Genomic DNA, 19,249 nt, shown 5'->3' on the forward strand with positions numbered 1-19,249 from the left:
AAATAGTGTGCCCCCTCACAGATTCTTCCATGATATACCTTACAAGTATCTGTTTGGACCTCAGACTCGTGCTATTGTTGCCATTGGGGAAAAAAAATGTGTATTCCTCTGTGTATGTTTTTTTTTAAACATGAATGATGTACAGCAAACTGTATAGTCAGTACTGTAGGTTTACCAATGATGTTAAGGCAAATACTTGTGTACACAGTACAACTTATTTAAAAGTGAGAAGTGCTCCTTTTGTTTACTGCTGGTGCTGGGAGCAGCCATATTGATTTTTATGTCACTTGCTGAACTTTGGGGTTGAAGAGACAATCCCTAGTTTATGAGCAGAATTTCTTAGCTGTAGCAGTGCTTCAAAGTTAGAGAGTGGAAATCTAGATCAACAGTTTTATTTAAATGCAGCATGCTTTATGCAGTTATGCTTCGTAGAGCACCTGCACCAAAACTTTTCAAATTTCATGCTGTTTCTTTGAGATTTAGGAAAATCAGCATCTGGAGGTCCATTTTAACTATTCAATTATTGGTGCTTATTTGGGTGACCAATTTATCCAAAGCGACTTACAATTAAGACAGGATATAACTAAAGAAAGTTAAATAGTCCTGCTCAAGAACCCAAAAGTGACAGTTCGGTGATGCTGGAATTTGAACTCAAAAACTTCCAAGCAATTGCCTAATGCATTATCGCTATAATCACTGGCTATTTGTTTAATGATGTATGATTTAAATTGCTTTTCAACCAGAAAAAACACACTTGACACTGCCATGAAAATATGCACAGAATGCAAATATAGTGCTATGTACAGAATATTCATACACCTCCCTGAATGCAGGTAAATAGTTTCTGCGTTTCCTATAGGCTACTTCTAAGCTGCAAACCACTGGACTGTGGTAATGAGAATCATTTATTAGACACAAAGCACTTAAATCTCTGCTACATAAACTGAACTACATTATGCACATCAGCAGATAACCAGCGCATTTGCATTTGCAACGTGATTTACCCTCTTAATCACATGCTTTTTTATGTGTTATATATATATATATATATATATATATATATATATATATATATATATATATATATATATATATATATATATATATATATATAAGTGGCTCTATCCAGCAGTTTGGATTCAAGGGTGTTTTTTTCCTGCAAAATCAGCACCAGTGTGTACTGTATATTTTGGTTAAGATCAAAGCTTCTGAGAAAGTTTACAGCCAGCGCATTAAAAGAAAGTCTACACAGCAAAACCTGTGCCATTAATAATATATAGCCAACATGTTTTCATGCTTTAGTGCATACTGTATGTTGATTCTATTACAAATTGTACTTTTGTAGTTGGAATAAGAGTCAATAGGATACTAAAAAAAAATCTTTTACACTTTGATTTTCTTTTACCTAATAACCTAGTTATAATAAGCTAGCCTCTTTTTTGTGACTGGCATTTACAAAATTACCTGGAACATGATGCAGAAATATAATTGAGTTGTGTAGTAATCTTTTTAAATAACATGTTCAATGGCATCCAAGATTTATTGTAATTAAATTTTCAATTGATTTCTTTTCTTTTCTCTTGTTTTGCCGTTTTTGTTTAGTGGATTTTAACCCTTACTATGCAGTACTTTAGTCCATAATAATACTGCTTTCTGTGTAGCTGCATTGTAATAAGGAACTTTTTCTGTCACAGCGTCTTCTAAAAACTTTCTTTCAGCTACTCCCGTTAGGGGTCGCCACAGCGGATCTTCCGCACGTTTGATTTGGCACATGTTTTTACGCCGGATGCCCTTCCTAACGCAACCCTCACTATTTATCTGGGCTTGGGACCGGCACTAAGAGTGCACTGGCTTGTGCAACCCTAATGGCTGGGGTTGGTTCACTGACCGGGGATCGAAACCGGGCCGCAGCGTTGAGAGCGCCGTATCCTAACCACTAGACCACCAGGGAACCCCTGTCACAGCTTCTTCTACATTAGATTATATCATTATTTATACATGTACATTATGTTAATAGAAATTTTTTCCAATTGCCATTGAGTAACATTCCTTTGCAATATCAACATGGCAGACAAATTCACCAACAACCAAATTAGCAGCACTAACATTACAGATATTTTACTGTAAGCATATTTATATTAATCATGTTTCCAAGTGGTGGTTTCCCTCCAGCAAAATGTAGAACTAATGTAACATCTCGGCAGCAAAAGCATACACTTTGAATGGCAATAGCAAAAGAGCTGTTTTTCACTGTAATATTAATGAGGATTTTGCACGGATGGATGGACTAACAATTCTCTGACAGCTAATAGATTCATGTCTATCCTTCCTTCTTTGCTCTCTTTGCTTTTTGAGGTTTGTCACTACTTGTGCAAAAATAAATTCCCTAGTCAAGATAAACCTGGGTGTGTGTGTTGCCACTACAGACTATGGAAACATTAATCCTATGCTGAATATCTGGATTAGAGTCAATACTGCCTCTCTACCTGCACTGGAAACAATTTAGGAAGTATTTCAATGTCCTGTCCGTGGTGTTGACTAAAGATCCTGCAGAACACGAAAACATCATACCTTATCATTATTTCAGCTAATTTAGCAAAAGTAGCATGCAGATCAAGTAGTTGACTTACATATTAACACCCAAAGTACAAGGTGAGTCATTTGTGGTTAATAGTTTAAGAAGAAATGTAAGTGCGCTCTCGCTTTCGAAAATGGTGTGTTTAAACAAAAAAACCTTAAAACACAAGGTCTGTTTAAATGCACTCGGGATCAGAGGTGCAGGCAAGTGAAGAATTTTTAATGTGAATCAAATTTTCCAGAATTAATCTTAAAACAGAATTCGAAAGAAAAATTGTTGTGCTAGTCATAATTGTGTGTCTTCTCTGTGCTTGAAAAAAAATGTCCCTCATCCCCAAGGTGACTTTAATGCTATGGTCACTCACACTACAGGTGCTAAATGAATCTATTTCTGTACGTTGAACTATTCATTAAGGTTAATGCAGATTACAGACTAGCTTCTTCATTTTGGAGCGTAATGAAGTCATACACACTTCTGTTGTGTCTCCAAGCCCAAATGTTTTGTCATTTCCAAATATGAGTTTAGAGGATTTTTGTTTAAGATGGCCCTACACATCTAACTTATAGCACTCCCAGATTACTTATTGATATTAGATGATCTGCAGTGCTTTGTACTTTGAAAATACAGTATTAACGATAGACATATCATCCCCAGGCTCTCTTTTTTTCCTCAAGTTTTTTTTGTGGTTTTAGATAAAGGTAAGGCTTAAATTAGTCATAATAGTTGCACAGAGATAAATGGCATTTCATTTTTTCCTCTGTGTGCTGTCAGCAGATGTTCAGTTGCAGATGGTAAATGAATGCCAAATTTGGTGCAGGCTTGACAATCATCCAGTGTTCTGCTGTGTTCAGAGTCACTAGCTATACATATGCTAAACTGGTAAAGAGGGACTACTAGCATACTGAGTTCTGGAGACAAAATATTTTAGGAATGTAAACAAGCACACAAAAATGACTGTGGCAGAATATCCATTGTATGAAACGCATTAGCTATAGTGCAAAGGAGTGTTGCTAGTGTAGCAGATCTTCCGCAGGCACTAGTCCATATAAGATTATGTACATTCAGCACAAATTTGCATATATATTTTATATTTTTAATTGTATATACCCTTTTTAACAACATTTACAGCATTTAGCAGATGCCCTTAGCCAGAGTGATGTACAAAAATGCATTGAAGTCACTATAAATCAATAAATCAACACTGGTTCGCTACGTGGAAAACTTAGCATACCATTTTTTTCATTATGTAAAGACATAAAACAAACAAGGAAAATGCAAGTGTTTCAGGAAGGTAGGTTTTCACCCATCGTTTGAAGAAAGGCTTTTCGGACATGTAGGGGAATTTCATTTCACCACCTAGGCGCTAAAACAGAGTAGAGTTTTGATGTATACCTACCTCTTACCTTGATAGATGGTGGGATCATCTCTGAGTCGAGCAGTGCTAGAAGATTTGAGGGCGTGTGGTGCAAAGCGAGGAGACAACTTTTGTAAATTGGTGATCAAAAAATTGAAAGCAGACTGTTTGAACATGATTAAACCACAAAGGATCTGTTTCTCCATGTCTCACCTGTTCAGAGTTTATAGCGCTGAAAAACTATTTAATTTAATTCGAAACTGATGAGACTTAATGCTTCACTTATCTTCTAGTTTCTTCTCAAACATGCCCCATAGTAACCATTTGAAATAAAGACATTATTGGTGGCATACATGATCTCTTCACTGTTCAATTCTGGAAGACAATGGATTTATTCTAAAAAAAAACTCAAACCATCAGGTGATCCACTGGAAGCTACTTCACAGGATTTGCACAAACAAATGCCCAAGCTCAGAAACACACTTAGGGTTCTGAAAATTGACTTTGCCACACTAAGTGTAAATTCTTCATTGCAAATATCATCACCACCACCATGTCCTTAACTCTGTGAATAAACCAGAACACTTTGTACTTTAAAAAGTTGACCTGACAGTGAACATTTTGTGAATCTGATGTTTAATCTGTGGTAGGATATTTATTAAATATGTCATTTGAAAGTACTTCTTGATTCTTACACCAATTTTGCAGCACCTTTCACTTTAAATATGGTTTAATCTGAACATTAGTAAGATATATATATATATATATATACATATATATATATATATATATATATATATATATATATATATATATATATATATATATATATATATATATATATATATATGATTTTTATATAAGATATATTTTCATGATTTTATTCATGCATGTATATATATATATATATATATATATATATATATATATATATATATATATATATATATATCATCTTATTACCTACTGCACCTTCTGTACATTAATCAATCTTACCCCTGTACATATGGACCCGTACCCTCATTTAACATATTGCTATTTATTGCAAATGGGCCAATTAAACATTTCTGGTTAGATGCTAATGCATTTCGTTGGCTCTGTGCATGCACTTTGCACAATGACAGTAAAGTTGAATTTAATCTAAATGCAATATAATTGGACAGGATATCTGGCAGGGTTTTTAATTTTTAAATGTTTTTTATTTATAATTTATTATACATTTTTATACTGCAATCCTGATCAGTTCCATGAAATGCAATAGTTGTTGTTGATATCGATTTCCCTATTGTGCTGAATAATTTTTTATTTGAATAGAATTTAATCCTATAGCCTCAGTGGCCGAGACTGTTCTCCACGGCACAGCCAGTAACACATGATTAACTGACAAGAGTCTCAAATTCCTTTTATTCAATTTGAAAAAGGTCATTGTCAGCCCATTGTATTAAGGTTTATTGACACTATTTTCTATCATTGGACCAGGGTGGAAATTAATCACTTATATAAATTGAAGTCTTCTGTAGGGACATGTCAACATTATTACAACAATGAATTAGCGAGCGGATCTATTTTCAGGATGGGATCAATTTTAAACAAAGGCGCAAGGTCTTGTTTTGCATCTGAGCTGCCATTTGCTTACGTTTTGCTATGCGTTTTCAATTTTCTTTTCAAATTGATGGGCAGTTTCCTCGATACTCTCGTTTTTATTTTAAACTGATAATGTCTTAGGAATGTCGATGAAATGCTTGAATGACTTTGCATACGAAATTAATTTAGATTTGTATCTGAAGGTATCTGTAACTTGATTAATATCTGCAGATTTGTATGAATTTCAAACAAACCCAACTAAACGTATTCATTGCAGTCTATTATTCATATTCATGTGCTGATTAGCACATGTTGTCCTGGAATAGTCATATAGGTTGGCAGTAAACATAGAAAATCATCATTTTGAAGATTCTTGACACCATTAGGGTTCAATAACATTGCAGTGTTGATAGAAGTAGTTTCTAAAGCATTAAAGCTCATAGTGAAAAGAAAACAAATATTACTTAGGCTTTTACGAGACTCATTCGCAGGCTAATTCTTGTTTACCTATTTTCTTTTCCAGCGCTGAAAAAGGGACGCTTTTGGATCACTCCTGACCCATACCACAACGATGACAACATCCAGATCGGCCGCGAAGTGAAGATCTCGTGCCAGGTGGAGGCGACACCTCCTGAGGAACTGCAGTTCAGCTGGCTGAAGAACGGCCGAGCTCTGCGCAGCTCTGAACGCATGGTCATTACACAGACTGACCCTGAAATCTCCCCAGGAACAACCAACTTGGACATCATCGATCTGAAGTTCACTGACTTTGGCACTTACACCTGTGTGGCGTCGCTCAGAGGCGGGGGCATCCCCGAGATTAGCATTGACGTTAACATCTCTTCCACCACTGGTGAGCCTTACACACACTTGCTGGCCTGAGCTGCTGGATCACCACCCACACGTTTAGTATTGCACTTCACATGTCAAAGTAATTAAAGTCTACATGCTGTCAGGGAGAACTGCTATGCCAATATGGGCAGGTTTCATAACAGCACTTCAGTTAGGGGTTTACTGTGCTGTTTTTTCCACACCAATTTTTTCCCTAATAGTGAGACCTTTTTTTTCCCTCAAAATGTAACCAGACCTGTAGTTCTATATACTGTACACTGTGAAATATGTGTGCATTTTGAAGATCCTAACATTTAAAGCTACATTATATGTGTAGGTTTTTATGTAAGATGTATCCATTCATGCAGTAAACCATTAAGGATGTGTTTGGAGATGGAGGAAGTGGAAGGAAGAAAGAGGCAGGAGAAAAAAAGCTTACCTTTCTAATTAGCACTCATTGAGTTAATCAATAAGCTTCCATCTATCCATACTGTGTCACCATGCTTATCTTGGACTAGTGGGAGGAGAACCAGATCAATGCGCGGGCTAAGGAAACATTGCGTGACCTGTAGGAATCCTACCAGAATGCAAGGCTTTCATCTTCCATCTGGCTGGTCGTCTGCTGCCTTTCAGTGATTTTCTTAGTCAGTTTGTAAAATCACACTTTATTTTAGAAATTTTTAAAGCAAGAAGTGAATGAATGTCTGAAGTACTCAAATACATGTTTTTAAAAAGGGCCTTGCTTTGGATGGTATATAGCTGTCTAAATGGCACTGAAACTAACGTTTATGATTGTAAAAATATATGTGGTTTGATTAAAGCATTGAATACTAACTTTGAATACTAAATGTATACATTCCAACTTTATAACCTCTTTATCTCTGTAAAGCTGCACTGGAACAATGTTCATTTGTAAAGTGCTATATAAATTAAGCTGAATTGAATTGAATTAAATAGCTAACAGGGGGTGCATTACTAAAGCCACTTTTCAAGCAGTGCATGTTCCATTACAGTTTAAACATCAAATGATTTTTATTGATTTAAAAGGGTTTAGCTAATCGTAATAAATATTTAGTTGAAAGTGATTTTTGTGGGGGGGGTTTGGGAGGTGGAAGCTCAGTGGTTCAGGCTTTTGGTTATTGATTGGAAGGTTGGGGGTTCAAGACCCAGTATTGCCAAGCTGCCACTCTTGGGCGCCTTAGAATGGCCCTTAACGCTCTGTAATCTTGGGGCTCTGTATCATGGCTGACTCTGTGCTCCTAACATCGCTGGGATATGCAGAGAAAGAATTTTACTGTTCTGTAAAGTACATGTGGCAAATATGAAAGCACCACCTTTGTTGTTAATCTGAAAGAATCACTTACTTGCCTTCACAGCACTTAACATTTATAGAGGAATCTACCTAGTTGCTGTTGACTCTACATTCACAGAAAGTAAAATTACCAGAATGTTCAGGATGGACCTGCCAGGAAGGAGAAAAGAGGAAGGCCAAAGAGGAGGTTTATGAATGTGGTGAGGGAAGACATGCAGGTCGTTGTTTTAAAAGAGGCAGGCGTATATGAGAGAGTAATATGGAGACGAATGATCCCCTATGGTGACCCCTAATGGGAGCAGCAAAAAAAAAAGACAACTTGAGTGCTATGAAATAATCCAACTGGCCAATTGAAGGCAAATATGTCAAAACACTGCAGGTTTGTTTTTTTGGGTTTTTTTTTTCGAGACATGCATTCTGAGATGCTATTCTGCTCATCACAGTTGTAAAGCGGGATTATTTGAGTTGCAGTAGTCTCCCTGTCAGCTCAAATCAGTTATTATTCTTATGTGGCCTGTCTAATCAGCAGCACCTTTCCTCCTCTATGCTTATCTTTATAGTTTGTTGTACATGAAAATCCCACAAGATCAGCAGCTTTTGAAACACTCAAATCGGCTTGTCTGGGACTAACAGTCATGCTATGGTCAAAGCCAATGAGATGACTTTTTTCCTCAATCGGATTTTAGTGTAAGCATTGCCTGAAACTCTGCATCTAATCTAGTGCGTTGCTGACAGGTGATTTTCTGAATGATTGCAAGAATGTTAATCTGCAATAAATTGGTCAGCGAGTACGTAATGACAACTCCTAACACAAAGCCACGTAAATAGATTAAGTTTTAGGTAAGCGATGTAGTATTAAGTGAGATATATTCTCACATAAACGTATGCAGATGGCTTAGATATTTTACAAAATGCACTAGGTTTTGGATTTTAAAGCAGGCTTCTGTTTATCAGCTCTCTACCATATTTGCACCAGCATTTGTCTTGACCAGTGTTGGGCAGTAACGCGTTACCAGTAACGCGTTACTTTTGACAGTAAATAATACTGTAACGCGTTACTTTTAAAAATAAAGTAACTCCGTTACCGTTACCGTATGGTGCGTTACCCGTAACTTTTATAAATGAATGAATTTCGGCTGGAGTGTAGACTACAGTCTAACCTGTTTACAGCAGGACACATTGTAGGATTGGTGGATTACCGGATTACCCTTTGTATACACAAAAAAGACGCGCTGTAGGCGTGTCTCCGTTTATTCAGGTCTGTGCGGCAGTAATGGCGAGTCGAGGCGAGAGCAAGACGAGTTTTTAAAGTGGAAATACGCTTATTATTTCACTTTAGTTGAGCATAAAGACAAAAAATTTTAAGTCAAATGTAAACTGTGTCTTTCTGGTTCGAAGCTTGTTTTTACTGCGATAAACAGCAACTCCAATCTGTTGAAGCTCCTCCAGGAACTCCATGTTCCATGCTAGAAGCTAAAAGCTAACCCGGTGTTCTGTTCTACATTGTTGATATTTTTCATACTTCAGCTGTGAAAGGAACATTTTTAAGAGCTCAACACAACAGCTTTTATGATGCAGAAGCCACTTTAGTTTTGGCTTTAGTTTCAGAAATCCTTGTGATATAATCAGTTTGTGCTGGTCTGAATTAAATAAAATAGTGTTTAAAAATGACTTTGTGTTTAAGTCAGTTTTGTGTTTGTAGACCATAACGCATATTAATAAGAACATTAAAGAACGTTCTTTAAAAAAGTAACTAAAAAGTTACTTTTAAAAGTAACGCATTACTTTTTGGTGTAAGTAATCAACTTATTTTTTAAAGTTACTTGTTACTTCATTTTTGGATGAAGTAACAAGTAACTGTAACTAGTTACTAGTTTTCAGTAACTAGCACAACACTGGTCTTGACCTTCCAATATAATTTCAAAACAGGGAGAATGTAATCTTTTAATAATCCCACATTCACTTGAACTGCAAAATGAAGCGTGCCTGCCATTTTTGTTTTCTTGTTGTCATTTAAATAGTAAAAACCTGTGTTTTGGATGCATCAGTTAAATAAAAACAATGGTTCTGAGCACACCTTAGGAAAATGAATAAAAGTCAAAGATTTATGTATGTGAGATGGGCTTGAAAGGAGCAATTGAAAGGGACTTTCATGGAGTAAAACAAAATAAAAAATATTTTTAAACTGGGAGAACTACAAGAAATTAATTATGTATTATCATATACTCTTTATTTATTTATTCATTCTATTCTTTTCATTTATGTTTAAGGTTTTGGCACAATCACATAACATCAAAAACAACAGTTATTGCTGGTATTAAAGCAGCTATACACAGCTTTTCCCTATCAGCATCTCTTGTGACAAAATAATAAAATTATAGACAAAATAAAAACGAGCTTTTCACGTTATAGGAAAACAGCAGAACTTGTAGAAAAATTTACCGCTGACTGTTGCAATCCACTGACACTGAAGTCTTATTCGAAAAAATAATAAATGAAGGTAAATTCACCATAGTTCACCATACAAATCCCTACTGTATGTATGATTTCACAGGAAAAATATTAGCAATGATTGCTGCGAGAGCAATAATGTAAGAGCTGTGCATAATAATTATAATAATAATAATAAAAAATAATATATTTTGTTATATAGTAATATATTTATATAATACTACAGTAATCCCCTTTTTATCGCGGTGGTTACGTGGCAAATGGAATTCCGCAACAAATCAATGGCGCGAGATTGGAACCACAGTGAATATATATATATATATATATATATATATATATATATATATATATATATATATATATATATATACATATATATATATATATATATATATATATATATATATATATATATATATATATATATATATACACACACACACACACACACACACACACACATATTTATTTGCACTTAGCTTAATTTAGTGAGACTAAGGCTGTTATAAGCATAAGTCAATGTGTTTACATCCTGGATGCTGTTACGAATAAACTGTTTTATGTTGGATGTATGTTTTGTATTTCGGAAAGGGTTAAAATGCAAGGCCATTTAAAACCAATGCAAGTCTTAATAAAAGCATTTATCAGCAATTAAGAGGCAGGCCTTCCCGGGTTTTATGCTGTGAAAATGTTTGCAATGAGATTGAACCCAGAATAATCAGTGTTTGAACACATTTCTTTTTATGCTCCTACACACCCTAGACTGCAACGAAAATGCTGAGAGTGAGATGGTGGAGGAAATTGGTTATAAATTGTCTATAGCATATATGTTTTTGTCTACATGTATTTAAATTAAAATATATATGTAAATATATTTAAATTTCTATCAGCACATGTTTTGAAAATAAATGCAAATATATTTCCTTTGCAAATGGAAATGAATCCAATTTCAATTTGAGCAGTATGATTTATTCATGAAAAGTATCCAAACAAGTACTGAGGATTTTCCCCCTTGAGTGGTAGAATGGTAAAAAAGAGTGATGAAACCCATGGAAAGGGAGAGTTGGCTCAATTTTGTGGAATGGGGTAAAATGTAATTAATCTTCATTTTGCTCTCTGGCTTTAATGAAGCTGTAGTGAGCAGGCTGGACGCTACTTTCGGCCACCAGGCAATTAATCTTTGCGTAAGTCTGTACATTTAAGCATGAGGCCCTTAGGAAGACTCGGAAAGGACAACGAGGCTGTCCAAGACAGTTTTTTCTTTTCTATGTTCAATCAACATGACTGTTTCTTCAACCTTTAGAGTGAATGCAGAATCCATCAGACTTGTAATCAAAGCCATTAAGTTGAAGGTCTGCAGGTTTTGCTTCCACTTATCTACAAATAGAAAGCATTAACAAAAGGACTTGTCACAGGTGAAAGGTATCAAGGCTGATTAACCTGAGAGCTTTGTTTCATTTAATATAAAATAATTTAAATAAATGGCAAGGGTTATTTAGAGCATTTCACAGGGTTTTTTTATGCCCCATTTTTATATTTATATCTTTAAATCATGGTCTTCATAGTGGAAAAAACTTTTGTGTTTGAATATGTTTCTAATAACTACTGAGTGTAATAAAGCTAACTATTTAATCATACAAGCTAAGTAAGTAGCGTTCTTATTTACCAGTAATTAATAAAGTTAAGATTATTTCTTATAGATGATGTCATGCTAAACTTAAAAAAGAAACGTGTGAAAAAAGTATAGTAATAAACAGTTTATCCACCATTTGCACTGTTCACATTGGTCTTATTATTTGTTTCTTCTTTTCATGTTAATATGAGGAAGAAATTCCACAACAAACACCTTAAACAGTGACCAGAGTTGAAACTTGAGAATCACTAGATTGATTACATTTTATCCCTCTTCAGCTTTATTTATTTATTCTTTGATGAAAAGAAAAGTGACTACAAATATAGTTCTGTTTTGACCAGATGTTAGCATCTGTTCTATTCTCTGTGTAGTTCTTCAGCTTCTGCTGTTTCTTCCCACTGAGAGAGCAGGTATTCTCGACTTGACCATGATTGTGTAAAGCCTGAGTTGTACTTCCACGAGGTTCTATACCCAAAAGACCGATCACTAATCACTCTCTAATTACTTGTCAGTATTGTTCCCACTAACTGATCACCAATCAACATGGTTCCTAGTGACCAATTATTGATCACCATTGTGTAGAAACATCTAATCATTGAACACCAGTTCAATGTCCAATCATCCAATTCAATGATATTTTGTTCTCTATTTTTTAAACTCTTTACTTATGATATTTAAAATGAATAAACCTTGTTTTATAACATCCGTTTCCCACATTTTTTTTTCTATCTACGTTATTATTTTAAATATTGTCAATCTAGCCCTTATCAACCTTTAGCCCTTCTTGTGTCAAAAGAAGGCTAGAAGGAATGGAATGTGAAACTACTGAAGGAAAATTCCTGCAAACCTTGTAAAAGACTGTCTGGAACATTGTGCTATTCAGCAACATGACAGAGCTGTGATTTTTACTCATTACACACACTTTCTCAATGCATTGGTCAGTAAGTTCAGGGAACTGCATCGCTAGGTTTTCTTTGAATAAAGTGCTGTAGGGTGAAGCCTAGTTCTGCTTAAGCAATCCAATTAGCTGGGGAATGGAGCTACTGCTGTGGTCTTTTTCTCCTTTTTTTTGTGCAGTTCAGCTAGGACGATATCCTAGTTATGAAGATATCAGTATTTTTCTTCAATGCTTCTTGAATAAAGTCTTGTACATGTTTTAGTATGCTGTTTTATCAGTTCCTATAGTTGGCTTTTTGCTTTGTAGATTTTACTCACCACCTCCTGTGTTTCCTGAAATGCAGTGCGTTTTCTGCTTCTTAACGATTGCTTTGAATCCTGTGTTCATGTTTGCAACAAGTGCTGAAACAAGAGATAAATTAGCAGTGAAGTTATAAGCAGAGAGTAAGTGATTTGGAAAAATGCAGCTAAACTTTCTGTGACACTGTTTTTTGGCTCGCATGTTCCAAACTTCTGGATTGCCCCAAATAGTTTTGAGAGGAGGAAAATGTCCTACAGCTACCTTAAGGTCTCAAATTCATGATATATCTATAATTGAACTATACGCTGTTCTGTTCTTGTGTCCTAATGCACCCAATTTATTTAGAATTTCTGGCTGGCAGGCAGGCAGGCAGGCAGGCAAGCCAGATACAATCGGAAAAAAAAAGTACAGTCTGTTTCAACACAAACAGGCGGGTAAGTGATAACAAAGCTGTTCAAGGTTTTGCTGAGTTCATGAAATTCTGAAGGCACAATATTAGAAAATCAATACGAATATGAGATTTATCAATTTTTCTATTGCTTTATACATTTTCATCTAGGCATTTTATTGCTGTCTCTCCCTCTCTCTCTCTCTCTTTCTCTCTCTCTCTCTCTCTCTCTCTCTCTCTCTCTCTCTCTCTCTCTCTCTCTCTCTCTTTCTCTCTCTTTCTCTCTCTCTCTCTCTCTCTCTCTCTCTCTCTCTTCTTCTCAAGCTTTTCTTTCCTAATATTTGCCAATTGCAGCTTTTTGTAGACATGTATATTCCTCAAATATTTCTCATGCCCTTTACAGTGCACACCTGAGATTACGCTCATTCAGTAGATTTCAGAAATTTGATTAAAAATTGGGAAACAGGAGGTGTGCATATTTTATCCCAAATGGTTACACTTCGAATTAATGTCATGCCTGGCAGTTTTTTATTTACTGACATAATTCTGAAGCTTCCACTTTCCACTCCACCGCTAGTCTGTCAACTGTAAAAGCTCTTTCTGAAGCCCTGCTCAGAAAAAAAGGATTGTCTCTCATCGAATACACGCACATGTACAATACATACAAGCTTGGCATTTTAGTGGCTTTTATCAGGTAAACTCGCAGGATGCATGGCTTATAGTTTAGGCACATGTACACATACAATATGTGCATATAGAGGAAAAAACTGACAAGCTGTGTTGCTATGGCAATAAGGGATGATGCCATTCCACTTGTTTCAAAGCTCTGTGTCAGGTTTATTTATTTAATTGTCTTGTTGCAGCGTTTCTTAGCTGGACTGATTCCAAGCTGAATGCTGTTTGATGCTTTTTAAACAATTCATTTCTTGTAAAATGCTAACCGTTGAAGGAACTTTTAGAAATGTGGTGAAGTTCCAGTCACATCCAAGGAAAATAAGCAGTTGTGAGGTTTAAAACTGTTCGACTTTGTAAGAAATGCTTGTCTCTAAGCTGCGCTTTGTAGCCTTAGCCAAGGACAAAACATGCACGAATCATTTGAGCAAAACTTATACCCAGGGCATAAATGATAAACAGATGAAAGCAGAAACATGCCTGAAATTCAAGTAATAAGAAGCTTGAAAATCGTATCATAAGTGAGCATGAATCGCACCAGTGGCATAGGGTTTATGCTGGCTAAAAAAAGAAATGCGGTTATATCTCAGCTACTTTTCTCTCAGGTACTATTTCAGCAGGCTTCTCTACAGTGATGATAGATCCTTCGGGCTTTCCATAATAGCTGTTATGGAGCAGGATTTCATTACTGTGGGCCAGTGAGAGCAGCCGCTAGCCCAAACATCCCTAATTGCTAGCCGGTGTTGGTGCATTTACAGCCTTTTGGTAGAAAAGGTGGCCGGTGCTTAATGGCCTGGTGCTGAGCTTAGGTCAGGCCGTTCTCCATTAGTCTAACGGCTGTTCATTACAGCTTGTTTTCAGGACATTGCTAATAAACTAGAATAGCTTCCGTCATTAAGCAGCGCTGTGCTGTTCTACTCCAGTGTTTAAATCTAGTATGTAAAGGAACAAAGAATAATTATACTCACCAAAAAGCAGCTTATATGACAGTGCCTTGTGCAAATTTTCTATAATTTCATCGATTTTCACATTTCTTTTTTGTTTTGCCTGCCTTGTGAGATAATAGAGAGGTACAGAGAGTCCAGTCCTTGAGCTTCGAGTGAGGGGTATTTTTGAAATGTCTGAACAATACAAAAGGAACTGAAGAAAAGATCATAAAATGCTATTATTCTTGATTCCATTAGGTTACTGTTCAGCATACGTTTATTAGCAATGCGCCTTATCCAATTCATCAGACAGCTAATTCATTTGATTGCTCTTAAATGTTATCTCACCTGGTTGTCCATATAGATTGGTTTTGTTGCTGTGCTTTTTCTAATGCAGCACGGCAATGCAGCCATAAACAGGCCTGTTTTTTTCTAAAATCATTCAACGTTCAAACTTTATTTAAATGCATATCAATCATGCATTAGTATTTTTTTTGGATTATCTTGTAGCTTTGATTTTGAGAAACTTGTATAAGCTTTTGTAAAATGGTTAAAGATTTAGTTTATGCACTTTTAATATTAATATATTTTATATACGTTTATCAGTATTCTGACTGTTAATGTCATTTTTGCATTCATCTGCTCCAGGCTTAAAATCAAACATTCATTTGTAATTAAAATTTTATGTTTGGTGCATTGCTGAAACTTTTACACACAAAAAAAAAAAACACCCACACACTATACACGTGAGCACAGCCTGTTGCTACAGAACATTATACACAACCAAGTTTGTAAGTGTTCCAGAGCCCTTTATCAGTCCCTCCTCTGCTTTTCTCTTTGTTAGTTCCCCCCAATCTGACCGTGCCACGGGGCAAGTCCCCACTGGTAGTGCGGGAAGGAGAGACGGTGGAGCTGGAGTGCCTTGTTTCAGGAAAGCCCAAGCCCATCATCTTGTGGTCACGGGTTGATAAAGAGGTGCCGATGCCAGACGGAAGCATGCAGATGGAAAGCTATGACGGTGTTCTGCGCATCATCAACGTGTCTCGGGAGATGAGTGGATCCTACCGCTGCCAGACCAGCCAGTACAATGGCTTCAACGTCAAACCTCGGGAAGCCCTGGTGGAGCTCATAGTGCAGTGTAAGTGTCCCATATTTGTGAATTTTTTTGGAAGGGATATTTATTATGATACAAGAGCACTTCTGTACTCAGTAATCTAATTGGTTAGGTGGCAATTCCTTTTCTGTAATAGTTCTGTTCCTGGGAGTAGTGCTGGTATCTATTTAAATAACGTTTATATTTACTGCATGTGCTTGCTCTAGTATGTTAACTCTTTTTTATGAACTTGAGCAGCGGATATTGTATGTAATCTAAGGCTAATATCAAGCAGTGTTGGATCAAGTACACAAATCTTGTAGTTAAAGTGGAGCCTTCAAATGTACTTAAGTATCCAATGAACTATGATTTATTATGGCTTTAATAATCCTATTATTATTTTTGGTACAAGACTCTTTGCTTAATCAACACAGTTTATGTAAAATTACTCAAATTTTACTTTTAGCATATATTATTTGAATGATAATAATTCATCAATAAATTTGATTGAGATCAATTACAATTATCATGAGTCCAAAACCTTTAAAAGAATTGTGCAAATAAGGCCACAGGCAAGTTAGAATCAGGAGTTTCTTCCATCATTTATTCCTCTTAAAATGTTCTGCTTGCTGTTGAACTGATACTAAACTGTATGTTGGTGATAAGTAGATAAAAACACGTTCAAAACAGAGCGCATGCTCGACCCTGATTAGTGGCTTGCTGCGTGTTTGACCAGTTAAGTTTTTATCCACTCATAAATGAATACAAAAATGTTCCCAAATGTAGTTGAGCAAAAATATATTTGACTTTGAAATGTGGTGCAGTTAAAGTAAATGTCTCCCCAAATGCAAATACTTCAGTATAGTGTACATACATGAAAAAGCTACTTTATGAAATACATTTACTCTGTTACTGTCCACCACTGATAACAAGTGCATAAAAATATTTTATTCAAGAAAGAAAAAAATCATTAAGGGTGCATTGATATCAATACCGGTGGTGGTCCACTACATATCTTATTTACTTGTACTAATATTTATAAAAGAGGGGCTACCAATATCTGATATCAGATGATACTCTGCAAAATAATATAAGGCAAATGTACAGTGTGTTCCCATGCTAATGAACAGTCAACAGGCATGACAGCGATCTGGAAGCATTTTATAATTAATGGTCAAAACAAAACAATGTTCATTACCTCTGGCACACAGCAATAGTGATGCAAGCTAAGCATGAAAATAAAGCAACAACTGCTTAGCCGGCAAGTGAAACTAATAGCCCTTGCCCAGTGCACAATTCTTGATGATTAGCTGCTATCAGACAGTGCTAACTGAAATCCTGTTGCAATAAAAACAACAGATTTTATTCACATTTAAACCAAACTATTTTGTAAAACAAAATCCATTCGCCACGGCAACACTACTCTATCCAAGATAACTAATGCAGCTAGCTAATGCACTTCCTTTAAAACAGGTCTCAGCATAAGGAACAAGCTGAGTGCGTGCACTTTTGAAAGCAAAGGGCTTGCATGCTATGGTTCTCATTTTAATCAATACGGGGAAGGAAATAAACAGTATACTGGTCTTTTACCTACTGTCTCATGTTACATTTTTAGCTGAACAGTTATATCATCATAGCTGGCAGACAGCAAAGTGACCTGCTTCTGCTTCTTTTGGTTGTTGGCTGCTGTGCATTCAGTTTGTGCTATTAGTGCACTTTTCATAACAGTTTGCCAGTAAGTTTTGGTGATTAGTAAACATGAAGTGATTTAGATCAGCTTGGCTAAGACGGGACATGGGTTTTACTCAGGGATTTGGTAGATCTCAAATGAGACTAATTTCATTAATTATTAAACATTTATCTGTTAATATCTCTCTAAAGTAAATTTGTCTCCTCCTAACTGATAATTGAATGCTGGATTTGCCAAAACAGATGAAAGTGCCAGTAGCACATATGGAAATGTAGCAGAGACACAGCTGGTTTCAGAATCAGCATCAGCAAACACCAAAAAAATGTGTACTCATCCTCAGTTTGTTGAATCTCTACATATTATAGTTCTGTGTGGAAAAATGTTCTTTACATTTTGCCTCAGCACAGAAGGCCAGACATTATTAATTTATTTATTCATTATCGACTACGGAAGAATGAAAAAGAAAAAAATCTGGTGACAGAATGACTGTTTGAAACTGTCATAACATAAGTGTACAATAATATAAAATTTTACCATAAATGGTTAAAATGCATGTTGTGTAATAATTTATCATGAATCACTAAGGTTTCAGAAGAATTAAACACATTGGACTGGGGAAAAATTATCTATTTTGGAATGGGAGAATCACATTATTAAATGCTACATAAGTATTTGTAATGACATTTAGGTTTAAGTTTCATTTTATTGCATGCAATAAACATCCTTTTGTAACTTTTTGTATTCAATTGCATTAGTTATAATGTTATGGCGTGTTCAGTAAATGTTTTAGAAATGGAATGTTACATTTGTAAATGTGATTCTGTGACAGAATAGATGATTGCCAGGATGGGTTTGTTCAGATCTAGTGTTCTAGTTTCCTAACCTTGTACCAGTCACCATGACTGTGACTCAACACACAGGAAAGCATTTGGGTAAACATTTTAGATAATTTAAGATATTTTTCCCTAAAAAGGAAAAGCCCTGATAAACTACTCTGGACTGAGAAACAATCAAACTCACTACAGAACATACTGATCTGCAATACTTAATATTAAATCTGTGAAATCTGCTGAAGGTCAAAGGTAAAATGCATGTTATCAGTCCACAAATAATTTGGGTTTGAGAGCTCTTTAAAGAAATTGGTACATTGTAGTAAAGTCCAGTAACTCTCCTGGGCAATTGTGCTTCTGAAGGAAACCAAACTGGTGGTCTACAAAGTAGACCATAGCACATATAGATATGTAGCAGAGACACAGCTGGTTTCAGAATCAGCATCAGAAAACACCAAAAAAAAATGTGAACTCATCCTCAGTTTGTTGAATCTCTACCTATTATAGTTCTGTGTGGAAAAATGTTTTTTACATTTTGCCTCAGCACAGAAGGAAAAAAAAACCTTAATATTAAATCTGTAAAATCTGCTGAAGGTCAAAGGTAAAATGCATGTTATCAGTCCACAAATAATTTGGTTTTGAGAGCTCTTCAAAGAAATTGGTACATTGTAGTAAAGTCCAGTAACTCTCCTGGGCAATTGCAATTTGG

At 35.7% G+C, this 19,249-nt stretch overlaps 1 protein-coding gene across 2 annotated transcripts in view; it reads left to right on the forward strand.

Annotated features, from left to right (window-relative positions):
• Positions 1 to 19,249, forward strand: part of LOC310737716 (MAM domain-containing glycosylphosphatidylinositol anchor protein 2) — a 194,891-nt gene that overhangs the window by 119,267 nt on the left and 56,375 nt on the right. For both annotated transcript variants that reach the window (XR_014536877.1, XM_083562244.1), the window contains exons 7-8: positions 6,040 to 6,369; positions 15,772 to 16,065. Coding sequence is in view for 1 of the 2 variants with exons in the window: in XM_083562244.1 (XP_083418370.1) it covers positions 6,040 to 6,369; positions 15,772 to 16,065 (624 nt within the window). In the remaining variant the exon portion in view is untranslated. The remainder of the gene's footprint in view (positions 1 to 6,039; positions 6,370 to 15,771; positions 16,066 to 19,249) is intronic.

Source organism: Silurus aristotelis (assembly GCF_946808225.1).
Source record: "Silurus aristotelis genome assembly, chromosome: 15".
Taxonomy (NCBI): domain Eukaryota; kingdom Metazoa; phylum Chordata; class Actinopteri; order Siluriformes; family Siluridae; genus Silurus; species Silurus aristotelis.